Raw genomic sequence first — 27,564 nt, 5'->3', positions numbered from 1 at the left:
CCTTCTTGGGCCCTAAATCAATGATCAAAAGGCACAAAGCATGAGCCTTGATATAGCAGAGAGAAAACTGATAGATACTGCAGACTCGACCTAACAGCTGTTCTGAATACCACTGCAAGGGGTAGACTCTTATGAGGAGATTAAGAGCAGTACTACTTCCAATTTATCAGGTTCTTATGAATGAAAAATTAATTGGAAGCACATGGACAATGACAGATGAAAGAAATCGATATCACTTCGTCTCTAAGTCTGATGAGCTAAATATGAGGGGTGAGTCCAAACTGGAATGTTATACCTGTGCCATTATGGGGCATTAGGGGAGACAGGATGCAGATCTGAACTTCATATATATTCACCTGTCTCTGAAAACAAATCAACAGCTCAAAGATTTTTGTTAGAGAAATATCCCTTTTACCTATTTTTAACTATAGTAGTTGGTTGTTCTGAATTTTAAAACTACACCCATATTTGCTGCTGCTCAAATTAGCTCACAGGGTTTTTTTGTAGAGCTGCAGCAAACTTTTTTTTATTCGCAAATTAGCCTTTTCAAACCCCCAAGCTTACTGTTATTCATTTGATAGTCATGCTCTTTATCGTAACGAAGAATATGCAGTAAAGAACAGCATTAAAAGAATGTAGAAGAAACAATTGCACCACTTTGCTGGAGGGCATTTTTGGTGTTTGCAAATCCCAGTACTACAAAAAGAGGCTGGAACAATGTAATATTTTTTGCCTTATTCTGAATGTGACTTTTGTGTGTGTGCATGAGGCAAACATAAGCGCACTGGTGAGAGGGAGTCCCAAGAATAGCACTGCACTCACAAAGCCACAGAGACCCAAAGACGTACTTCCCAGCCTATAGAGAAAACAAGTAGCTGCAGCTGAAGGTAAAGAGCTGGTACAGCTCTCCAACCTAAACACCAGGCAATCACGCATATTCTCTGTATTTAATTCCTAACAAAATGTAAGAGAGTCAGATGAGGAAGGACATGTTCAAGATGACTGTGTCTTCCATGGGTATTCTTGATGCTGTTAAGCTTGTTACTACCTCTGCGTTCTCCCTGTTAGACTTAGCCCGGCTGCCAGGGCAGAGAAAAACAGCAAGCGAGAGGCGACACAGTCATTATATAGTTGTGTTTTCTGCCTTCTCACACTCTTCCTTGCTAATATTTCTACATAAAACACTGATTTGTACAAGGCAGGACAAACCTTAAAGACAAAGAACAGGCACTAAGACATTTTTAGGAAAAGAAATATTAGAGTTCATAAAACTGTTCTTTCATATACGTCGTGTTATGACTAAGATACGCTCGTTGCCTGCCCAAGCACACATAGGAAAGCGGCTTCTCTGTCTCCCATTGGCAGCAATAGCGATACTTCCTGTGATTTTGGTATTCTTATCTTCCCTTGGGGGAAAGGTGTTATAAACAGGGAAGGTGGGAGTGTGGCATTATTCTTCTGGTGTACTGCCAACATCAGCCAACGCATGAGCACAACCGGCTCCCAATAATTCTCTCCATATGCAAGGAAGATCCTCAAGAAAGATTATCCTTGCCTGGGGACAGAAATGAGCTCTGCAAGCCCGTAATTACTGCTACAAGCTAGTATTTGCTATTGCTGTATTCAACCATTATAATCAAGTGAGGTTATCCGTGAGAGAACTGAAATATACAATATTTCTAGTGAGTAGAGAGAAATAATGATGGAGAGCCAAGGAATACAATCATTGTCATGAGCACAGCTAATGAATAACTGATTCAAGGTAACTTCTTTCCACCCAAATACTCCACAGCCAGCTCATGATTTACTGAATGGAACACCTATTTATCAAACTGTATCTAAGAGTAACTTACAGTATCTAGATCTTCACATAGGTGGTTGCAAACATTTTGTCCTGAGTATCTATCCTTTATTTGTCAGAGACATTATTTTTTTTTCATTTCCATTGATCAGTCCTGCAAATTATATACCACAATTTGCATTTCTATTAAGCTGTATATGATTTTTGGCAGTTAATCACAATCCACTAGAATAATTACCCAAACTAGAATCCAGAAAAAAATCCAAACACATGCAAAGTATGTAAGATTTTGAAATCTAAAATTTTTTCAGAAATAAATTTGTTATGGTACTTTCTGAGCCATCCCACACCTCACATACCATTCTGTCACCATCACATTAATTATGTCACTGCTTTTACCACCGTGTTTTCTCTTCACAGTATCTGTGAAGAACTGTAAAAATGTAAATAATTCAGGAAAACGTATAGCATCTTCTAGAAAGAAAGATCTGAAATCCACTATTCCGACTTAGCTGTGGGGAATTCAGCAGAGTGAATTCACATTTTTAAATCTCAGCAAAGAACCAGAAACTATTTGGTAACATACAGCTAGCAGATGAAATCAAGCTCTATCAAAGCCAATGATTAACTGTTCTAGCCTTTTTCTCTAAAAAATAACCTGAAATAAAGACACTATCTGAAGTTTTCTGACAGCGGGGAGAAGTTAAAAAATTTGGAATTGTCTCTTTCTTTGCAAAACACAAAATATAATTTGTGAAAATATTATTATAGTTATTCTCTTAGGAGAGAACTTTGTGTGCACCCTCAAAGCTCTGTACCTACTCTACTTATTCTAACAAAGTTTATTTAGATAAAACGGTGTGGTTTTTTAGAGAAACAGAAGAGTAATGAATTAGGAACCACACTACTTGCACGAGTAGATCAGTCATCTGAGATACACTGCTGATTCAGAGCACTAGTAACTGTGGCAAAATAATAAAAATAAGGCTGCTAGAGAATACTTAGAGAAATTTCAAGCAATAACAACAGAATGGTGAAGTACGGCATGATACAAAGCTTAACTACCAACAAAGAAATGACAAAAAAAGGTGCTCTGACAAACCTGTATGTCATGGATAGAAAATGAAGACAGAAAGAGCAGGTGAACTGCAGCTTGGATCAGAAAGACAGTGGTAGACATTATGTGTTAAGAGGAGAAACTGAACCCCTATTAAAATTTGGGAGCTTTGGCACAGCATTATTGGGTATATATTTATTAAATTTCCCTTATTTCTTACTATCATTTTTCAGTATTTCAATGAGAGAGATCTGCAGTCTCTCTTTGTTGCAATGCAGCCACTGTGAGCTGAATTTCAACTTGTTTTATATAGAACAAGCGCTGAGCTGTCTCTGGAGAACTTTACTGCAGTTTATCTGTGCAGTTTACTTGCATCTTACTTTATCTCTCACCTTTGATACTAATCAGTCATGGCTGCAGGTCAAATCTTTTTGCATTGGAAACAATCACAATAACCAATCCAGAAGTAAACCAGCCTGTAATGAAATTCACTGCCTAGGGCTAAACATAGAGCTAACATGTGTTTAACAAATCGAAGCTTGTATTTATCACTTGTCACTGTTTGTGTCTTTGTCTATTGGAGGGGAAAAAACAATTAAGAAGCTGAGCAGTAAAGAAAAACTTAAGAATAGCCCAATTTCTTTTCAGATTTGTTGGTCTATCACTTTGGCAAAATGCAGTCTGCAAATCATGCCATCACAGAATAGCAAAAGGTTCAACAAAAAGCGTCTAGGGGTGAACCAGTTCAGAATACAAACGTCAGCAGTACAAATTGCAGCTGAAAACTTCACATAAGGCTGAGAGAAGTTCAACTGACTTCATTTACATTTGCAGTCAGGTTTTCTGAACCTATGCTGGAACAATATGATGAAGAATTGAAGTACTGAAACTGAGGTACTGTGTTTCTCACCCTAATGGCTAGTGAAGCTAAAAGGATCCCAACCAGCACCGATCTAAAAAGCAGAAACTTGGGTTTTCCACGGGATGGGAGGTGATGGTGCCTCCTGGGGCCTCCTGCAGGGTCCCACCATGTGCAATGCAAAGCACAGTAACAGGCTTACTTGTACCAACAAAATCCATCTGCATAAATATGCAGCCTCACAACTCTGGAAAGGTCATTATCCTTTCTCATATTGATAGAAACAATAATGATTGCTTTCAGACAGCTGTATTTTCAGCTTATTTTCTCCAGAGACATCCTAAAAAATATCTTCTCCTTCCTATGATTTCTACTTATAATTTCTACGTATGTAAAGTAAAATGAATGATTCGGAAACATGATTTCTGTTTACTACGCCCAAAGCTCACCATTTATCCCAGGTGCAAAGAGGTCAGTAATCCAGTGATGCTCTTTTAAGGAAAAAAGAAAAAGAAGCTACTTTTTCTCCTGCTCATGCCCAGTCAGATTTTGGCTCAAAAGCCACAGAACACTACTGTAGCGGGATCCTTTCAATAGAAATCCATTATACAACATAGCACATCAGCCACTCCTCTGCCTCCGGCTAATATTAATTCCACTGCTATAGTGTGGTATGTAGTAGGAGAATACTGGCACATAGCTACAGCGTGCTCAATACAATCAGATCATGCTACTTAACACTACCTTGCCCTTTTCAGTATTTCCTGTAACATTCAGACTTTCCCACGACCACGCTATTTTATTTGCATTTTACTTGCAAAAGAATAACCAACTCAAACCTGACCCACTCAAATAAAAACCCCACAACCAAACCCCACCCCAAATCCTCTGCCCCAAAAAACCCTAAACCCCAGAGATGCAGGGAATTTTTCACGTCAATTTTTTATAACTAAGAGACCCAGTTCTGCTCACTGTGACGATTCTACTGACTACAGTCAAGTTTTTCATGATTTACATTCCTTCAATGTAAAATTAGTCTCAGTGGGGGGCTTAAAAATGATGAAACGAAACTCCTGATTAAACAACCCAAAATAATTCTAAATAGATTACAAATTCTTTCACTTAAAATCCTGAATGATAGGATTCTGAAATTAACGGCATCCATGTGTAAGTATCCCCCCATCTGCCAATGACAACTAGTTGAAAGTCCACGCAGCATTTCACACTACATTATGTAGCAGCGGTTTTGTTTTTCATTTAGAAAGGAAGGTTTGCTATAATGGAATCAAACAGGAAGCTGAGTTACACAGAGAGAAACAGCTGAATGCCTTGGATTGATCTCTCTCTCACTTGCAGAAAGTGAAGTGGCATCTTTGGTTACAAGGCATCCAGATCTTGATACCACACCTTGTCTGAGATACTGCCCGTTCTTTACCGTAATGCCTATTACAGTCACGCTGGGATATTGAATTTCGGTGAATCAAAGGATAAAAAGTGCCCCCATTTCCAAACTACTAATGATTATTGTTTTGCTGTAGCTGTTATCTTTTTAAAAACAATGTATAAATAGGAATTAAATGAGATCAAAATTAAAATTATGCTACAATGTTAAACTACCGTGCAGAGTAAGATCCCTATATTTAATCACCTTTCACTTGCAAGTGCAAGAAATCGAATCAAGGCTGTACTCTAGGGCTGAGATTGAGGCAGTTTCGAGTGTTTTCAATAACAAAGTCTGACTCAAAGAAAACTCTACTCTGAAGCAAAGCCCAATCACCTAAGTATATTCTCTGTGGCTTGGTGTTTTAACACTATTATGGTCCAGACAGAATTAAAGCTGGATCACTTCTTTAAAACTTGAGTTAAGCCCTAACAATTAATGAAGTCATAATTATTTTACATTTCCTATTTAGGGTGCTGAACCTGTATAATCCGTGTGATGACAACCAGAGAGTAACTTTTTGGGAATAATGTCTCCCACACCCACAGTGCCCCTTGCTAAAACTTGCCCACAGTGCCATCTGAGGTGGGCAGCAGCCTTCCTCCCCAGCAAGCAATAATTTAACACATTTCATTATCTCCTTGCCCTCTGGGTGAAAAACAGTGATTACCTTCACATGTTTCTCCAAACCCAACACAGCTACATTCACCAAATCGCATTTTTATGATTGGTTTACCAGAAAGGAAGAGAAAAATGAGCAACATAAAAATAAAAATACATACTGCAAGGAAAACATTCAAAATGGGTCACTGACTAGTGGGAGCCCAGCTGGGAACACGCCAGGCCCTAATTTCCACTAGTTTTGAGAATATAAAAGATTAAGGAATTTAAAATCAAAGGCTATGCTGGAAATGGCCTACTGATTTTTACAACTATAGTGCAAGTTTCGCTACCTGTGCCTCAGATTGTGGCTACAGACACTGTGGATTCCATAATTCCAGATCTCTCAGAACCCTGGCAAATTTCTCTACCTCTCACAAAGTTTCAGCATTGCGGACAATAGTGTGAGGTGCAAGGCGTAAACTGAACACCATCATAAGACATATACTGTTCTCCCACAAGAGAATATCTATGTTCAGAGACTCTTTGCGCATGTTCTCACTTGTCCAAGATGTCTGTGTTAGCATTAAGAATTATGTCATCCTCTGCTCAATGCAGCTACACTGTTATCTTTCCTTTTACAAACATCTTGCCTTTGCAGCTCAGAAAATCTGTCATATTTACTTTTGAGGCAAAGCTACATTGCAAGGGCATGCAGTGATGGGCCGAGGGGCAATGGTTTTAAACTAGAGCAGGGTAGGTTTAGATCAGACATTAGGAAGAAGTTCTTTACAATGAGGGTGGTGAGACACTGGCACAGGTTGCCCAGAGAGGTGGTGGAGGCCCCATTCCTGGGGACATTCAAGGCCAGGCTTGATGAGGCTCTGAGCAACCTGATCTAGTTGAAGATGTCCCTGCTTACTGCAGGGGGGTTGGACTAGATGGCCTTTAAAGGTCCCTTCCAACCCAACGCATGCTATGATTCTATGATTCTACATCGGTCAATTCCCTATGAAGCACTCACTTCTCATTAATAATTTCAAACATTCTCACTTTCTATCTCATCTAAGGAAATACCACTACTTGGCCTCTGGAGATTATATTTACATTATTTTGATTCTTTCGGTACTACTTTATTTGGACTAGAATAAGTAAGTTATGGCTTAATTGTTACTATTGACAGGACTCTCCGCCCCAGCAATAAAGGGGCAGTGTGGAGGAAATGACACTGGAGGGAATCCTTGGTTTTGCCCAGGGGATCGCCTGAGCAGCGCAGAGCCAACCCCTGGGACTCTCTGCAACCACAGCTCATGCACGCACTTGTGCTGCATGCAGTCTGGCCATACTGCTCAGTCGTTCTATGACCCAGCGGAAAGGCTTTTGAAGTGAAAAAAAGAGGCTTTTGTTTCTGCATTAATTACAGGGCACAGTCTTCGCAGGATCTTTGTGGAAATTTCCTGGTTTATTTTCCCTTTGCCAATCTACTACCGAGAACGGGCAGCCTGTGCTATCAGACAGCTGGATAACAAGATGTGGGTGAAAAATCTGCTTGCTTAATACAAAAATATGTAAAATCATATCAACCATTTTTCCTCTTTTGTGTTCTGTCCCCCCTTGACTGCACTAGAGCTTCACCTACCGAGGCCTCAAGACAAATAAGCAGCCTCCCCTTCCCTCTGTGCTTAAGCCTGGATACAGACTCCCTCCTTCAGCAAATATCAACAGTGCTTTGGAACTGGGTCACAGACGAGGGCAGAAACCTGTCATGTTCCCTTCCCCGTTGGCCTCTGTGTTCCAGGTCCACAGCGCTACCACCACCAGGCTGACAGACTAGTTCTGCCTGTAATGTAATTTAAAGAGAATTCATAATCAATCTATAACACTGCAGAATAATGTTTCACTATGAAAAATAACAGTCTTTGCATTGTTTGGACCACCTAGTGGACAGCTTTTTTTGTGTGTGAATAACAGCTTATGTAGTACAGTCCAACATTATAAAACACATGTATTTTATACACGTGCTCTTATTCCAAGAAGATATTTGCTATTTCACTTGGTTTTCACAATAGGTCTGACAATATCCTCTTCTGAAAGGTATACTTCACACAGTAAGACTGAATAAAGACTGAGCAGCGTGTGAAAGCATCTGAATTTCCAAATGCAAACCTTGCTTTTGAAAGCACCCAAGGAAGTTGTTATTCTTAAGCAGGTTTACTTCCTTAATAGTTACTCATTCCAGTGTGACTATATGATCATCTATCTGAATACCTTCATGCATAACTACGAAATTCCTTACTTATCTGTATTTGCACACTTACACATACACGTTTCTTAAATAGTTCAGATCAACATTGCATTTATCTCTCCTTCAAATTCTGTTCTTCTATGACTTCACATGTTCTGAAGTCTCTCTAAATTACTGAGTAAATGGCTCTGAATCACACGCTTGCTAAGGGTGCAATTCTGCCAGTTTTACTCTCTCTAATTGTTTTACCTCAGATACAATGTTTTTGATTTCCAGGAGACTAGTTGTAGGGCAACATATGATACCCAGTGAGAGTAAGGATGACAGATTCGGGCCCTGACTGCTTTCCTCGAGAGGATTTGCTGCAATGAAGATATTTCAGTTTGACAGGTTTATTGTTTAACATGTAATAATTTAAGATAGTAATGCACACATCCCCTGCAGTACCGCACTATGGATTCAAAACCCATATGGAGAGAAATGCGTGAAGAGAGAATAATGGATTTCTCAACCTGCTGTGTTTACATACTCTTCTGTTTTTAGCACGGAAAACACATTATGCCGGGGTAGAAGACTGAAAACATTGAATCTCCATTATTTCCTGTGACAGAAGGATCTTCCTATAAATACCTCTCTTCTTACCTTTACATTGTAAATTGTTTAACTGAACTCCATAAAGTTTAAACACATAAATTGCAGGATTAGAGCTCAAGTATTCAAATACATTTTTGTAGACTTACAAGACGAAAGATATCGCATTAAATATATAAACAGAAATGTTAATGTATGGCACAAAATTATAAACAACTCATTTTCAGTAATAACCTGGAAATCAATGTATTATCACTTATATTTTGTCTCTAATTACAGATATCACATTAGCAACCTACTTCATCTTAAACTGTCGAAGGAATTCTATGATCAGTATTAAAGTCTGTATTCACAGATTTGCAAGGACACAATGACTACAATAACAGAGAAAAGTATTCTGATAGGTAATGATTTCCTGGAATATTCAAAGACAAACCCGTTAAAACTCATCCAATGTCATAATGTTTTACTTCAGGTTTTTAAACTGTTACTGACCATGGCAAAAATAACATGTCAGCAACTAAAATAAAAAAACACATTGCACAGATTGTAGAATTATTGCAGTCTTTCCCGTGTTGCTGACTGAATCTTTGTACGTGTGAACAAACAAGTTGTCTTTCATTCTGCCAAACATGAGAGATTTCATTATTGTCTTCCACTTCTGAGGCTGGAAGGCAAAGAAAAGCTGAAGCTCTTGAAAGTCAAATTGATTTCATTAAAAGGGTATTTTGAGATTATCAACCACATTTTTAATAGAAACAATGTTTTAAAAATCTCTATACTCCTGCCCCTGTTAATTCAGGTACTTAAGGGCTTTTTTATATTTCCAGGATGAAAATATGTAGAAGGAAGTTAGTTCCTTTATGTTTCCTGCTTTCCAAGGGATTGTTAAAAGACCTCTTCCATATATAAGGCAAGTTACATGCTGACAACATGTAGCTTATAAATAGTAAACAAACGATCTCTGTTACTTTACTGTATTTCTTACCTCCTTTTTTATGGGATCTCAAGGGACTTGACAACCGATGGTCTGCAACTGACTGGGATTGGCTAATTGATTGTGAATCATTCATTTCGAACGAATGTTTTAGAATATATGGAGAAGCAGAAATCTCATCCAAATCCTCCTGGAATAAAGAATGCTGGTTTAGGCACACAAGAAATATATTGATTCCACTCTGCCATGACAACTTATAGTTGTGATCTCACAGAGAGCAACTTCTTATTTTCTACGATTCCGTGAAACGTCTAATGCTAGATTTAAGTTACACAAGATTCTTGCGGCTTTCAGCAACACCAGCTTAGCACCCATGTCACAAACATTTGTTTACTTTTTTCGTTTAACTTATTTATCCCCTTTCTTCATGCAGTTAAATTATAGCATGCACTGTATGCTGATTTCCTCTCATAGTTAATTTGTATCTTTAGAAAAAAGCTATAGGAAGGTATTAATCTGCTTAACATTTCTAAGTACATCATCCAAGGGATTTTGTTTTTTTAATCTTACATATGCTCAGCAGAGTTACTGGCAAAAACTGTACATTTTCTCCATTTCATCCTTTCAACATCAAATGGTAAGCAGCAAAAATTGGATCAGACTTCAAAGACTATGCTGTGCTCCAAGTCACAGAGCGACTCCTCCATTTCACATATTGAATTCGAGCAGGATATCAAAGTGCTACCAAAGAACCTCAGGTCCTTACTAAAAAAGAGTCTCTAACATCTGTAGAAAGTGAAGTGCACAGACAAATCACCTCAGGGAGCAGCTAGCATTTATTCTCAGCAGCAAATTTCCAGCCTTTTGATTCTCTTATTCACTGTACCTCCCTGTCTTTCTACAGAACTAAAGTTCTTAGCAAGCAGGCTTTTGTCTCAAAGACTTCAAAACATCACTAACGGTTTCATGTTCAGATGGCTACGCCAAGCAGCCACGAACACATTGCAGAACTGTGGATTCAGGAATTTGAAGTTATAATGTGATGTTATTTTAGAATATAAACTTGGTAGTACCTTTTTTGTTTGTTTGTCAAGAAAATCAGGCACCACAGGAGAAGACTGGTTACTGGTTTGCTGCCTAAAAGCAAAGCAAAAGAAAAAATTTAGTTTAAATATTATAATTTCTTCATTCTTATAAAAGGTTTACTGGCATACACATTTTTTGTTGATTTTCCCTTTTCCCCCTCCCCCAATTTCTAAATATGCACATTTGATCAATTCAGAGAAAACACAGACCAGTCCCATTTCCTCTTCTAAGGCAGAGCATGTTATTAAACACAGTATTGGCTATGAGCAATGAATTCGTCATTAAAACTTTGTGGATACGTGCAGAGGTGTAAAACGAGTTTGTGAGAATTCTATGAAATTGAAGTAATTTTTTAAAATTAATTTGACAAGATTTTACATGAAGTATCTTTTTCCAGGGCTGTGAAAAGCTTTTTTCACAGAATTCAAACATAGACACTCAAAATTTGTCTAATGAGGAAGGAGTGAAACACACAGCTTTGTGTTCTCCTAAAGCTATTTGGTTCAAGCACAGAGCAAGGAGTAAGAGTTCTTAGATTCTTTCTCTATATCTGTTATTATTTTACTATCACATTATGTCACCATACAAATATTAAAGGCCAACTCCTGCTCTCGTTAATGCTAATTAAAGTATCATAAAAACCTTCTGCAGGGCCTGATCCTTGTTGGCAGGCCTTTGAAGTCAATGAATCTCTTGAATAGTAAAGTCCGCCCAGACAGAACTTGCTCCAGCATCTTTAGTTACGCAAAACCAAAAAAGGACACTACCAATTTCATTTGATGGATAAAAACCTGAGGTTCACAGAGATTATTTGATATGCTGATGGTCCTAAAACAAGACTAAAAGCAAGACTTTCTGATTGCCAAAACACGCCTCAGCCATTGCATCATTACTCTCCAAGCCCCTCGCAACTTCTCTGAAAATACGATTAATGGCAGTTGTATTTCTACTTACAGATGAAAATGTCTGAAAGATAAGTTTCAGTCATAGATTTTGGTTCACACATATATATCACAGCTTTTTTCATCACAGATGAGGAAAAGCTTTTCAAGGTACTAAGTAGCTCATTCATTTTTACACAGTTATTACAACTGAATACATTTCCATCCTTTCAGTCACAGTGGGAGGGGGGAATATAAAGAACAAAAATTGCTTTACTGATTAAAAAATGCAATGTATGTTATCTCAAATTTCATTTTTTGTCAATACTTACGTTTCAGTTTGCTACATTACTTATAAATTACTCATGTAACAACAGAACACCATGTTGGACTTTAAAAAGAAAAGTCTGGCGGCATGGGCATTTTACCTTTCAAAATACACCTTTAAAATGTACCTTCAAATTAAAATAACACTAGTGAAGGACCTGAAGCATTTTTAGACTATTATATATTGAATTTGATAGCTGTACATCACCATGCATATGTATTAGATAATACATTTATTCTGTGACATCCGCAGAGGCTACCGAAGCATTTCAAGCCTTATTTGCAATAGGGTTTAGGCTCTTAGGTTAAGTTTGTCTGAACATGTCAACCCAGCTCAGGAGCATTGACTTAATTGTTTCAAACTAATCACAACAGCGACGGCATCACGGTTGTCAATAACCTGTTTCAGGGTGCGGGAACAAAACGAAGCATTCATGAACATGGTAAACATTCGACTTTTCTGTCATGTTGCAATTTCATGAATGAAGTTTGGCTTTGCTTGTCATGTTTGGGGAATCTAAATTCCCCTTTATTCTCTGACACTAAGAAAGAGAAGGAAAACATTCTGACTAATCTATGGTTTGAATTTAAACTGGTGTTTTCCTTGGAGGAAACGGAGGGATCCGTTTTAAAAATGCATTCTCGTTTGATGCTGGCACACTTCTTGTACAGGAACATATAAAATATGTCTAGAACTGTATTCAACATTGCATTTGTGCAGATTTGTAAAGTTCTTTATTATTATTGCTCTTGTAAATATATTATTTAGATAACCATTTATTTAGTGGCATTAGTTAGATAACTTGCCACTTTTCCCAAAAATTACTCAAGCATTTGTTGAGATGATTCATTTCCCCATTCCCCAATATTGCAGAAAATAAACCGCATACGAGCTAAAAATCATAAATAATCCTCAAATATCACTGTAGTGGACGTCAAAATCAAAACCCGTGGTTAGATCAGTATGTTGCAAATGGCCTATAATGCCAAGATGGACTGAATCATCGCCTAAATTTAAATATTCAGATATTGGGGTGGTTTGGATCTGGATCTAAATCTGCAGCTTGAACTAATCTCTACCTTCTATAAAATGAATCTAGAATTTAGTATGGTTTTGCCAGCACTGTAACTTTACCAGGTCTAGAAAATTGTCTAAATGTTTAAAGCACGAAGGTAAAGTTAAGCAACTTGCCTTCTGTAGAGCTTAAGCTAACAAAAATCAGCCTCTGGAATTCTGAAGCCCTTAGACCCTGACCCTCTGTCAGGATCCCAGTGGTTCCATGTTTCCAACTAGAACAATCCTAAGTTGGGTTGTGTTTGGCTGAAGATACCCCAACCTTCCACAGAACCTACTGTTGCTGATACAAGGATGCACTTGATGATTACTAGCTTTTACTCATGAGCTTTTCGTTGAATTTTCTACCCCCTGTCCTGTTGAGAAGGGGGAGTGACAGAGTGGCTTGGTGGGCACCTGAAGGCCAGCCAAGGTTAAGCCACCAATGTCAAACTGGCAGGGAACACTTCTGAAAACATGGCATCAACTGTAGATGCTGAGCACCTTGAAATCAGTCTCTGAACTATTCTGAGAATCTGGCTAGCATGCAATATGAGAAATGCAATAGCAACAGGAGGGCAGCTCGGCAGTAGTTCATATAAACCAATTCGTGAAGATAGCTGACATTTTCAAACGTGGCACCTGAGGCTAATTTTAAGGTGTTGGGTATTTTCAGGTATCTTTGAAGGAACTGCTTGTCCTATGGTTTCCAAAAATTTTTATTTTCCACATTTGCAGGAAAGCAGCATTTGGGTCAGAGCGATGAGATGCGGTCAGCACACTCACCTGGGAAGGACGCAAGAGATCCCGGTTCATGTGCCTGGTATCAGTCAGGCAATACAACAATTTGCTGCTGAATGTTCAGCTACTGAGCTGTAAGACACCTCAGTCTTCACATACGGACTGTCTACAAATCACTCTATTAGCAAGAAACACTGACAGAAAGAAAAACATTGATTCTTAGGGTCTGTCTACACATCTGTATAATGTATAGCCACACTATCCTTAGCACTGAAAGCAGTCAAACAATAGTGGCATAAAACTAGTAGTGCAGACTAATTTTTGCTGGAGGAAACCAACTAGTTTTGGAGTTATTCTGGCCGTTACGAGTGTAAGTCATGGAATTTGGACTTTCGTCATTTTAATGCTTTTGAAAACGTTAGAAACATTCCTAAATATTCCACTACAAAGAATACAGCATAAATTGCATAAATAACGTATTCCTGAACAGAACAAATTTAATCCTTCCAGCTGGGTAGATGAAAAATTCCAAAGGGATGGGGAGGACCAAAAGAGAAAGATGACAAGGAAAAATTCTGCCCAAATTTCCATTTACGCCTTTATAAATCATGAGTAACTATTTGAACTTATGAACTGTAGAGTAATTTGAAGCTCACATGACAGCAGAATCAGGCCCAACGTGTTCCACCACTGTGTGCCACAGGAATTGCAGATCTCCTATTTCCATCACAAGCAATAACCTTACTGCTTGCTATGATTACAAATAGGAAAGTGAAGCAATTAAAGGAAAGCAGAATGTCTTTATACCAGCTTTTACTGTGGAAAGAAATGAAAATCCATATTCAAAAGATGACTTATATAAGAAAACATAGTGTGGTTTTGACAGAAACTGAAATTATCCAAGGAGGAAATTATGGAGCAATGTGAGAAAGGTGTAAGCAGCAAATCACCAGGACCTGATTGCATGCATCTGAAGGTTCTGAAAAAATTAAGTTTAAAATGTGGAGATGCAACCCTTTCAAGCAGCTATCCAGGAAGTACACTAACATAGTGATTTTTTTTTTTATCTTTTACTCAAAAGAATCCAAGGAAGATTTTGTTCTTGGCCGACTGATTGAACCTCATTTTAGTGAGAGACAAGCTGCAGATCAAGTCAAAAACAGCACAGCAGAAGACAGAGGAGTTTTTACATGGCACAGTTTAATACACTTTAAGCCAGTTTCTGAACTGATCTGTGCTCGTGTGACTGAAATCGTTTATTCTCCACACTCAGTGATACACAGATACGATGCTTATGTGCTAGCCCACCAGTGTCCATGCAGGTGAATCCACACTGCATGCTATTTCAACAGGCCTCCAGCTGTTGCAGAACATTCAGAAATGAACATTGTTCATTTTTCAGGCACAGCAACAACTCTGTTGCAAGTAAAGCTGACCCAAGAATTCTGTTAGAACCATTTTTATTCTTACTCCGTACACTGCTGCAGCAATGGCTGCTGGCATTAAGGTGCTATAAAAGTGGCTGACTTGCAGTGACAAACCCACTGGCACAGAGACGTTACATTTGAAGAAGTCACTCTGTGTTTGCAAATCATAAAAAAACCTTGGCAAATCATTTAACCCATCCACATTTTCAGAGAAAAATCAGCTATACCTACTTTTTTTTTTTTTGTCATAAGTTTGTCTAAGCTGATTTCCAAAACCTACAGTGATGGAGGTGTCAAAACCTCCCAAGGTAGCCTACACAGAGCTTAACTCGGCTTACCATCAGTGAGCGGTTCTTCATGTCTAACCTAACTCTCCTGTGCTGCAATGCAAGCCTGGTTCTCAATGGAGAACAGCTTGTTCCTTTCCTCTTCACATCAGCCTTTCATGACCGGAGAAGTGATACCATGTGTACCCTCAGTTTTCCATTTCCCTTAGAGATCTTCCTTATCATGGTTTCTAGGGTTGTCATCATTTTTGTTGCAGAGGGACTCGCTCATTTTCTTGAAGCGCAGTGTCTAAGATAACAACACTAACTGAGGTCTTGACAGTGATGAGAAAATGTTATGATGCACATGTGAGGTAGAAAGCATCCTCATTGCGACCACCCAATGTAAACTCTGGAGCAGGGTGCCGTTACTGACTGACATTCATTTTGTCGTTCATTACAGTCCATGTACCTCTGTTTCTAATTCTAATCCTGTCCTCTTAAACCCTTGTAACCATCATTCACTTAGTACTGATACAAATTTAGTAATCAGATTCTGCTTCATCAGTCAAGCCATTAATGAGTAGAAATAGACCCATTTCTGGAACTTGACTTTCAGATGCGTATTTCCTGTAGAACAGAGAAACACTGATAATTGTCTTTATCTATAACTTTCCAAACACCTAAGTTGGTATGCCTGTGTAGTTTTGTTCAGGCTTTATTATCCAGTCTTAATTACCTAAGTCTCATGTGAATGTCAAGAGTTTTACTAAAATTAACGGTTTCTGAGAACCTATGCTGACCAAAGCATGAACGTGATACCAACTACCTAAAAAGAGAAAGATGTAAGGAGAAAAAAATCACAATGAATTCAACACCAGAGTGTAAACTGCTGTTGATGCCAAGTATGTTCTAACACGCGTCCTTAACACATGGAGCTCCATAAGGGAACAAAGGAGCAAGGGATACTCACTGACACGCAGTTATAGTTACAGACATAACTGATGTGTAACAGTCACTATGTGAAAACAACCCTTTCTGCTGTACTGCATAGTATAAGGCCACTGATCATGCACATAAAGCTAATTTATATTGTGATATTTATCAGTCAGTGAGCTACAGTTCAGTGAGCTAGAGAAAAAAAAAAACAACCAAACAAAAAAACAATACAGGAAGTATTTTCCAGGCTAAGTATCAGATCAGTATTATTTAACACAATGCTCATTTGGGAGGGAAATGGATAAGAAGATGGTGGAACATGCAGGTTACAGATGATTTGATGAGATTCTAAAGGGATTTAAAGATATTTGAGGATGACAGCTCTGTCTGAACAAGAACATAAACAACGTCGCACAGATTAAGGTCCTTAGTCACTGAACTGTAGATTATCCTGCTAAGAACAAGAACATTTATCAAAAATATATTCACTAGAGATCTGTCAGTCTAACAAGTTAAAAATCACAGGACGTTTTAGAAAATTACTTCTCCCTTTCCCACAGATTATTCCTAATTAGCTCAAGAGATTCCTAACACTAACTTGAAATGGTAGCTGTGCTGTTGCAAAATGCAGCATCTTTGATTTCATGCGATGATCAGTTGTAAAATGGAGGCAGACACGAGGCGAGGCTGGTATCTGTGCTGGCCTCGTGAGAGAGGGGACCCTGTCACACTCCTCTCTTCTCTGGTGTCTGTTTGGCTCTCTCCAGAAGGGTAAAGCTGCTATTCAGCAAGGTTGCAAAAAGGGGTCTGAAGGGTTTTCACTTTCCTCATTTGAATTTAGTCTTGGCCATAGAATCATAGAATCATCTAGGTTGGAAGGGACCTTTCAGATCACCTAGTCCAACCATCAACCTAACTCTGACAAAAACCATCACTAAACCATATCTCTAAGCACTGTGTCTACTCATCTTTTAAATACCTCCATGGCTCTTCAAAATAACTCTGCCCTTTTTAAGTTTTGAATGAGCTACTTTGGGAAAGGATTTGACTGTGATTGGTTCCTTCACACCACACAGGCCTGTGGGTTCCTCTCTGTGGCTGACAATGTCAAGAAAAGGCAAGTGTCACATACACAGACTGGAGTTTGGAGGAAGAATTCAGACTTAGTGTCAGTCTCACAGGTATGTAATTAATCCTATGACCCTTTTTCAGTAGGAGTCCCAGGGCAACGCCACAGCTCTGTGGAACTCAATGGGAAAACAATTTTTCAATGAGACAAAGCCACTTTTCTGCCAACATTTACATTATTTTCATATACCTATTTCTATTCCTATCAGAGATATTTGCCAATTCTCAATGTGTCTTCAGTTACTTGTGACATCAGCTTCATACAGGCAAGATTTTTGCATTTGAACACAGTTAATACTGGTTTTCAAGTCAAGCATATAAATGCAGGAAACATCTAACATGCAACGTTAAATGAACTAATGTGTGCATTAAATTAGCATCTACATCATTTATTAGTTTGAGTTCGCTAATGTCCCGCATTCACTGACTGAAGAGTCTGAACTAGGTGTAGAGATTAAATTTCCTTGAAGGAATTCAATTTTTTAAAGTGCCCTTTTCTTCTGAACACTTTAAAACTCATTACTTAGTAAAACTGAGTGCTTTATGTATAATACTCTAACTTCTTTTTTTAACAGATCTTTGAAAAAGCAGCAGGTTGTCATACATTTAAATGCATAGTTATATTCCTGTGCATACAACAGAACAGAACTGCATGGGATTTTGCTTTCTGATCCTGAGTACCTTTAAGCTCATTTTTCATTTTCCAAAACTACCGGTTAGAAAAGAAATGAAACGAAAATAAAAGAAATGAAAAGACAATTTTATTATTCTATACTTTAGGTTCCACGGTATGTAAAGCCACGGTGAGGCTGTCTTCTCTAGGGACAGATTATCAGCTACTGTGTTCAAGATCTACGCTATTATTCATCAGCTATCCCGTTTCCTACAAGTTTCCTGTATGACTGAACAGCCATATGCTTAAAACACAACAGCCCAGTAACAGCTACATGTAGAAGTGAGGCTTGATTTATGGGAAGTAAGTTATCGGCTTTAGTCCTAAGATTCTGAACATCACCTGTGAAATGCTGATCATTGTCAAGTCTCGCTGAAATCACTGGAACCTGAGGCACTGCTGAGAAATTGATAGGATTAAGCAAATAATCTGCAATGTTTATTGGGGTTAAATTTGAGAACTGCCAGCAGTAATGGCAGTTTAGCAACTCCAGGCAAAAGAAGGTATGCATTTATTTATCTGTCTGATTGTGCACAGCAATCAGGACTGGGGGCAAGACCTGGACGGTCAATGTATTTTTACATGGGCACCTTCAGGCCAGGTATCTAAAGGCATTTAGACATTGATTTCAACATAAGTTCAGCGGCTGAATATCTTTGAAGGTCTGTATATTTGTGCTTCACAGACCCCAAATTCACCTCAACAGTTACTGAACTATAAAATCCTCATGAGCTCAAGGGCTGTACAATTAAGTAAGCTGTACCTAATCCAGAAAAATACATTTGTTTGGAGAGCAACAAGGAATTCCAGAATCAGCCTAATGCAAACAGGGAAAAAAACCATTCCTGGTTAATTATACAAAAAACAGGTGAAGGAAAAAGTTTAAATAGGCTGTGTGCCTCCAAAGAAATCCAGGTGAAAGCTCTAGATCACTAAAAAGAAAAAAAAAGAAGCCTATTTACATTGTAAATAATTATAATTTGGGATGCCAAAGAAAACTGATAATAGGCAGCTTATTAGCTCTTGCTTTTAACCATCAGTGCAGACTGAAGAACAAATGATCGTGTGATCAGCAATAGTTCTAAAGAGATCACAAGATACACACCCTTTAAGCACTTAAGAGACAGAAGGAGCTGCATGCATACAAAGGGAATCATAAATTAGGAAACTCATTGCCCCAGTGAGCAGTGAGGCAATCCAAAGACCAACCTATGATGGTAAATGGCAGTGGGCTCACTCTTTTCCCTGAAAATCATTACCAAAAACATTTCTTTCTTTATTTAGTCCTTGTCCAATGGCCTGAACCTTTTTCTTGCTGAAAACAGAATACTGAGATTCTGGAGCACTATTAACCTACAAGAATGCAGGTTGGTTACACCTGATCAAATCCTATAATAGTACACCAGAGCATGCAGAAGACATTATTCTATATAAATCAATCAAAGTTAGCATGGAAGTTAAAATAACTCAATGTTATGAGCATACACAGAGAAAGAAATATCATTCTGGAGAAGTTAATGGTTATTTCCAAAAAATACCTTCTTAATGGAACAGCAGCATCTAGTTACAGTCAAGCAAGTCATTGATTTCCTCAGAGAACTCTCAAGAGGTATAACAGAACCTGCATTTATATGCTATATGGGAAGCACATAAAATAACAGAAGTAAGAACTGGAAGAAGCACTGGGATGTCCTGATGCCCACGCCACGGGAGAGATCTCATAACTCTTAGTCACTGAAACTTGCTAGTCAAAGGGATTAATCCAGCAAAAGCAGCCACCTCTCCTAGAACACTACTGGAGAGACAGACTTAGACAACAGCTAAAGATATAACAGATCCCCCTTGCCTCTCACGTCCAAGAAAGTGCCAGAGGGACATTTGTCTGGAGTGACTCCATTGGTAAGAAAGGTTAAAATACCCGTCCTCTACAAAGAGGAGGGCACCACTACTACGGTTTACAGTATTCCTAGGCTTTCTGTCAGTGACTTGTCCATCTGCTTTTTACAACTCTTTTCCCTGTCTCATTGCTGGTCTGCATGGAGCTTTACAGACACAGAAGGGTAACTTTCTACTCTTGAGAATTTAATAATATGCACTGCAATCAATTCTGAAACGCTGAGCACTTGCAATCCTGTCCACAACCTACGGTCTTCTAGGTACTTCCGAGAACTGCACAGAAACAGGACAGGAACCCAAGACAAACAGCACCACAAATAAATCTAACTCCGCTAACTGGGAGAACACCGAGATGACGAAGCTGGTGGGGGGACTGGCTAACCTACAGGTGCTCAACCTCAGAAAATGCCAGATGTCTAAGAGCTGGCTGAAGCATGATGACCCATCTGCTTCTTTCGGATCTTATTGTGTGGAAGATGACTTCTGTTAGATAATAGACAGCAAAGGATTCAACTCACCAGTGCTCTTCACAGCCAAAATCAGAAGTAGAGCAGCTGCTCATAAGCTGAGGATCTGCTACACAGCCAGTACTGTTTTTCAATCTTGTGTAGTTTTTCCGAACAATATATCCCCTGAAAACTAAAAAACATAGTAATGAATCAGAGAAAAATTCTGCAGAGCCTGAAAGGCAGACTGGCACCTGCCACAGCAGTATAGAGTTGAATGCCCTCAACTTCTACTGACCCAGCGGACAGAAAGAACACTTAGCGCCTCACAGGTGTGGCTCCAGTGGTTGCAATGTTTACAGCAACTGGAAATTATACAGGTCTTTACACTCTCACTGTTACAGTGACCACTTGGCACAGCCCACACAAGGAAAACAGACCTCAAAATGAGAACATGCCTAATTAAAATAGGAATCCAGCTTAGAAAGTATTAAAATACGTAGCAGAAAATCACTGCCAAAACGGTTTCTTTAATCACAACCCCCGTGATTTGAGCCAGTGAGAAGTTTAGAGAATGAGAAGTTTTATTTGCTTTAATTGTGGCATAGGAGGGTGGGGAGCCAGGGAGAGAGATACTCAATTAAAAGTACAACTATTAATAATGTCTTCTCCTATTTTTCAATTAACTGCAACCATAATAAAACACTTAAAATACCCCTCATACAAATAATCAGGAAAAAAATCTACAGAGACTGGAATTTATACTGTTCATAAAAAAAAAAAGATCTGAACAAAACAATCGCTAGAACTACTACATGAAGTAGCACGCATGCAGCGACACGAAATGGTAAAGAAAATGGCAATGAATAATGTTTTGAAGATCTCTGCATCCTTTATTTCCATGGACTGTCCCTGGATTTGGGTACGAAAATAACTCAGTTACTTCTATACTTTTATCTGACATGAATTTGCTTGAATTCTTGACACCTGCGAGCAGTTAATAATAAAGTTCCAGCAAAAACCGCAGATAGTGATACATGCTGCACTTAGGACAAAAGACTAAAAAATATTGCAATGTACACTTCAACTCACAAATTTTTAAATTTTGCTTCTTGTAGGGTTTATTTCAAGCACTATTTTAAATAGAAATACCTTGATAAAAGGGGAGAAAGGGCTGAATAAGGAAGAAAGTACGTACAGTATCAATGCCATAGCTGAAGTGTACAACAAGCAGTTGGTGAATAAGGCGGCTGAGGGCTGTGAGGGAAAGGAGCTGTTTATTAGTCTAGCAGGACTGCAACTTAAACAGTGAGACAATATATAAAAGAAAATGAGAGCTAAGATTAAGAAATACAATTTTGAGGGAAAAAAAAAAAAACAACCACCCTGTCCAGGAAAAGCTTTTAAGCACACTAAACACGTGCAAAAGCAGAGTCAGTCTGGGGACTAATTACCCAAAGGAGGAGGAGAAGAGCCCTCTCATGGGGGTTCCTAAAGTCCAAGGTTAAATATTACAGTGGGACGTAGGACAGGCGCAGAAATGGGGTCTAGGGAAACCTAATGTAGGATCAGGGTCAAGATAACACTGTAGATTACAAAGGGAAATCAGGAGATAGAATAAATTGAGAACAGAGAAGTTGATCATAAGATTAACAAGTTTTCCCTGTATCTAATGCCTCTGATTTTATGAAAATACTAGAAGTAGGAATTACCTACACAACAGAGAATAAAGACCCTGTAGAACTTGCAATCCCTCAATTATTACCAAATTATGAGATAATTGATTGATTTCCCTTTTCTTCCATTTAACTGCTCTTACAAATTTAGCTCCCCATTCATGTTGGGGTTTTGTGAGTAATAAAAAGATGGTGGTGGAAACAAAATAGAGCTACCTTGATTGCATCTGCTCTTTCCCTTAGGAAACGGCTGTAACTAATCCCTTCTTTTCTATTTTAATTCCTGTATAGTGCTAACGGTCTTCTTTTCAGCCACCTACCTCCACAAAAATACGTGGTGTCACACTTATTTGTGCAATATAAGAAAATTAAAACCATCTGAACAGTTCAAGCTGTGGTATGCAATGCACCGTAACAGTCTAAGCATTTCAGTGCTACTGAGGTTTCCAAGGTAAGAAGCAATAAAAATTGCCTTTTAATGAGAGGTCACTAAAATAAATAACCATTCACTTTACAGAAGGCATGACAGAAGTTGGGCCTGCTGAGGTGTTGTGCTGAATACAGAGCTCAGGAATCGTGAGGCTGAGAACTTTCTGCCCTTAATAATCAGACTGGAAAAGTCCGCCTGTCTGGCAGAGGCGAGGCAAACATTCACTTGCCCCACACGATCAGGCTTCCAATCCTTAACTATCCCCTACTGACCAGACAAGGAGCCTACTCCGGCATTGGCAGCAGAGACAGCTGGCCAGCAGCCACTTCTCTGCAGCTGAAACATGCTGAGTATCAGTCAGCCGATGGACTACCATAAAGATAAAGAAGCACTGAAACAAATGAACTAACAAGATAAACTTCAGTTTTATCCTTAGTAATTTCTCAGCTTTCAGCAGTTCTTTGCATGTGTGTCTGTGCCTATAAAACCAACCCTGAGACCTCCTGTGATTTTATTTTTTTCAATTCTTTTTCCCAGAGACTCTTATTAATGTCAGCATAACCATTTTGGTCTTTCCCTCATTCACAACAAATAACGTTCTATATCTGGTTTAATAAACATAGTGTTTACGCTGTCTTTTGTTTTATAACGTATTTTCAACATCAACTCCTCTTCAACTTAACCTTTCTGCAAGCTGGTTTCTAACATTCTTCTAGAATACTTTGACAGGTAAACGGCTGTATTTTTCCTGCTTTCCCTTTGACTCATGGGATAACTGAACTAGCAGGATAAACAAACTTGTCTCTCTCTCAAAAGCGTCATCGAGCATCAGTAGGACTGCATCTTTTCAACATTTATTAACTGGATCTATAATGTTTCAAAAGAAATGCATATGCAGAGAATTCTGCTGGGGGAGTCTGAGAGGCTGGGAAGCTGCTCCATCACAGCAATTTGCATTACTGACTGGTGCTGGTTTTGACACTAAGCACTTGGCTCAAAGAGTGTGAAATTAGCAGACTCATGTTGCTACTGCTCCATGAACAATCACTGCATCATTGAAGAAGAATGATTACCAGCTGTCACCTCATTTTCACCTTATCCAGTCTATATTCCAAACTTTCCAGCAACAGTATCTTTAACCCTGATCTTTACAATAGCCAAAAATGACAGGATCTGAAAAGCAGCATAGGAACTGAACTTAATTTTAGCACTTCTATTAGTAACTCAGTGTTAAATGTTTTACGTGCCACAATTTAGGACAGGAATTTTACTTCTTGTACTGATCAATTCTCACACAAAGCGAGTTTTCTGTCAGCTCCGGCACCTAGCCTTCCTCAGGGAGTCTGAAATTTGGTGTCTTGCAGTTAAAAACCTTTATTTTAAGGTCTAAGTACGAAGGCATATACATTACACGCAATCTTGCACAATTCCAGATAGGAAAAGTCCAGGCATTTTCCCTCTAATTCCCATAGGAAATATATAGTTACAGAGCAAATTATGAAGCACAATGTAGAAAGATCAAAGCTAAACAACCACGGGTCTATACAAGAAGTCTAAAGAAAGGAGATGAAGTAGTATTTCAAACAGCAGAAGGATTCATTCTCAGTCGCAAAAAATCATGTTAAGCAGACATTTTTCACCCAGACACATTTTTAACCTATAACATCACCTATAATAACATATAACAGCAACTCGGAAATGAAAGCTCATGCTTGCTGAAGAGAAGATATCACGGTAGTTTGTAATCAGAAGTTGATTTGCTACGAACAGCATATCACTTTCTTAATTTGCCTAGTTAAAAGAGCATTCAGCCGCTTAACTAACAACATCTGAGAGGATTTGGAGCCCATGAATCTGATTCTTCGCTCCATGCCAAATTAATTCTAATGAACAGTAAAAGGGATGGAGAGTCACATCCTTTGCTGGGTCCGATGAATACCTCCCCTCTTTCACCTCTCACTCTGAATAGATATTGAGTGATGCCTGTTTAATAGCAGAAAAAAAAGCCCTCTTGTCTTAAGTTCTCTGGCAGAAGCATTACAAGAAGCAAGTCATGAGTTCTCATGTATATGCAGTAACTACCAGTAACAAGCAGTGACTATTAGGAAGAGTCACCACGGCTGCTATCAGGTCTGGTGTCACTGAGGCACATCACCACTTGGACATACGGTTTTTAATTACCGTGCATTGCAGTCTCTGATCTTGAGACTTGGTCAAAGAAAAAAAGTGAAGATGACTGTGAAGCTGTTTGTCAGTATCAGCAAGGGAAAGGAACAGGTTTTCCAACATATTGTTGGATAACATATGTTGTTGTCCCTTCCTGATTTTTAGCAAGGGCATGAAATCCAGTAGGAATGGTCTCCTTTTCATCTCCTCAAAAACAGGAGAGAAAACCAAAAGGAAACGCGGACATATTCACATCAACAGAGCTCAGCCCAGAGATGGGGACGGACTACAGGACTTCATACTTCAAAACCATAAAGCCTTCTCACTTTTCCTAATGTATTCCCTGCACATGAGCAGCAGGCTTTTAATGGTTACTAGAGATAGATACTGAAAGTGAAGAATTACTGGATGCCCTAAGCTAGTACAGAACATAGAGAGACGGAAGAGTAAAGTTAACCAAAGCTGTGCAGCCAGTACAAACCAGTCTGGATTACCCAGAATGTGAAATCAAGTTAATACAAGGTTCAGCTGCCATTAAGAGATACACATACATCTCTTCAATGATTCTTACACTGACAATGTAGTTAAAAGGAAGAAAATTAATGATATAAAACCAAAACTGGATCTGCTACTTAGCGGTCGTTATTTTCAGGAGAATTAAAAAATATATATATTTTTAGATATATTTATAAAGTGCTTAGAAGTTTTTGGAACATTTTACTCATGCAATTCTTAGATCTATACAACAGTATTAGCCAAATACATGTACACACACATGTACATAGTGATATAAATAGAGGGATAAATATAGGGTTTTCAAGAAATACTTCCTCGTCTTCTATTGAAGCCAACATTAAATCTTTGCTGTTGAAAATCCCAAAGGTAACACTTTTATTAAAAGCTTACATTGATTATAAATGTAAAATAGTAAATTACAGCTGTTCTCAGGCCCTCTTTTTTTATTATATTGGAGTAAATTTTGCCAAAAGCACATGTTAGAGATATATAAATAGTGAGCAACGCTGCAGAAGTTACAGAAAGAAAGCTATTTACAAAGGGATGCTTCATCTGGCTTCCTTCTGAACATCCATCACTTTTTATTTAAAAAAAAAAAAAAAAAAAAAGGCGCCCAAATCTTGAGTTCTTGATAAAGAATTTTCCAATACAATGTGACATATGGTGAGTGTGCGAGCACGTGTTGGAGGAGGAGATGGTGGCTCAATGGATTAGTCATTTGCCTTTCACCTCTGGAAGCATAGTTAAACTCAGTCCTGACCAGAGCTGCACAGTATATTCCAGATGGCTAAAGTGGGCCTAATTAAAATGAATTCAGTGATGTCACCTCGGATCTAAGTGAATCGCATGCACCACTCATTTGGCATTTTGGCAATGTCAGTTCACAAATGAAATAACCAGATTAAAATCCTCCCTTAAGTCTTTCGGGACAACAGTCACACTGCATGGAAATACATGCTATTTATCATAACTAGAAAATATACTTTTGTAATTGTATTATCTGTTGTTTTAAATTCTAATTAATTCATTATTCTAATACAAAGAAACATTAAATGAGACTTGCATGTGAGGTAAATCAGTGCAGCAACATTTCAGTCAGATGATTCAGTGGATATACACTGATTTAAACCAGCTGTGAATCTGGCAACATAATTTTAAAAAAATTCTTAATTTTAACAAAATATTTTTTCTTTTATGTAGATGTAAATCAAAACAATACAAATCCCAATTACAAAGAAATACTCAGAAGTGCAAAGTATTGTTAACTCAAACATTTTACACAAAATCATTCTTTACATTTCGTCTGTAAGTTAAAAATTTGCATTTTCCAACCTTCACAGTTTGGGAAAGTGACTGGTAGAAGCAGGAAAGACCTTGTGTACCCCATGTACCATTTTAGCCGTGAGTCTAATATCATCTGTGCATTCTGAGAACCTGCAGTGTAGATACATTGAAGCAGGGCAGCTTTTTCTTCCCCACCTAATTCAAACTCACAAATATTTTGTTTCCTAGCAAGGGTGTTTTCCCCCCTCCGAAATAATCACTTTTTTTCGTGTAATATAATACACTCAGGAATTGTATCCTCATGTATATTGTGAGCGTTGTTTTTTTTCTAAGTTTGTTTTTTCTTCCAACATTTCTTCAATGGATAGTGAACTGCTGGGCCCACAGAGATCTCCAGACCACCAGCTCATGTATTTGAAAGGCATCTGTTTATTTTTAAAATGCAAATGCAGCCTACCTCAAAGACTGACTTGCAAGAAATGAACAATCTGAACAAGTCAAGAGGTTTCCAATCAGGAGCTGTGTTCCTCCTTTATATCAGGCTATGATCACTTGCTGTCAAAACCACTTAAACAATATCCTGGAATCTGAATGAAGTCCCCCTACAATTAAAATGAGCAGGATAATCCTGCAAGAATTATTCAGGCAAATCATTTTTCACACAGTTTAAAGTAATGATAAGGTCATTTACAAAAGAAATCAGCGCCTTTGAAATGCTGACTTGTAGACAGAGGACTGCCTGGAGGAGGGCCATAGATAACAGTGAAGACTGGCCTCCTAACACTACCCTCGCAGTCTTTGGAACTGATTCTGATGAAGAGAAGGCCCAATAAGGTTAATACCCCTACTTTGATCTCTGTCAAAGCGTACCAGCAAGAATTAATTTACATTTCAGATGAAAAAGGTTGACAGCATGAAAAGGCATCTTGTTTCTGGTATGTGAATGTGCTGTAATAGATCGGGAATTCTGAAAGGAAGTTCTGAGGAAGCTAAAGGGATAAGCCGAGCGGCTGCTTTTATTGGGAAAGAGATGAAAGGAAAACAAATTTCAATATGCGCTGTTCTGTAGAAACATGTAAGCCAAATGCTTCCTAAAT

General features: G+C 38.4%; 1 protein-coding gene across 9 annotated transcripts in view; it reads right to left on the bottom strand.

The window, feature by feature from the left end:
* MYO3B (myosin IIIB) overlaps window positions 1-27,564 on the bottom strand; it is a 209,054-nt gene that overhangs the window by 33,369 nt on the left and 148,121 nt on the right. For 8 of the 9 annotated variants that reach the window (XR_010072054.1, XM_063341942.1, XM_063341945.1 and 5 more), the window contains 3 exons: window positions 20,468-20,588; window positions 10,605-10,668; window positions 9,583-9,721 (listed from right to left, as the gene is read on the bottom strand). Coding sequence is in view for 8 of the 9 variants with exons in the window: in XM_063341942.1 (XP_063198012.1) it covers window positions 9,583-9,721; window positions 10,605-10,668; window positions 20,468-20,588 (324 nt within the window). In the remaining variant the exon portion in view is untranslated. Of the gene's footprint in view, window positions 1-9,582; window positions 9,722-10,604; window positions 10,669-20,463; window positions 20,589-27,564 lie in introns of those variants that run through there. The other variant, XM_063341949.1, reaches the window with a different exon arrangement.

This window comes from Chroicocephalus ridibundus, chromosome 7, assembly GCF_963924245.1.
Source record: "Chroicocephalus ridibundus chromosome 7, bChrRid1.1, whole genome shotgun sequence".
NCBI classification, from domain to species: Eukaryota; Metazoa; Chordata; class Aves; order Charadriiformes; family Laridae; genus Chroicocephalus; species Chroicocephalus ridibundus.
The sequence above is the reverse complement of the archived record's forward strand: the minus strand, read 5'-3'. Positions and strand labels throughout refer to the sequence as shown.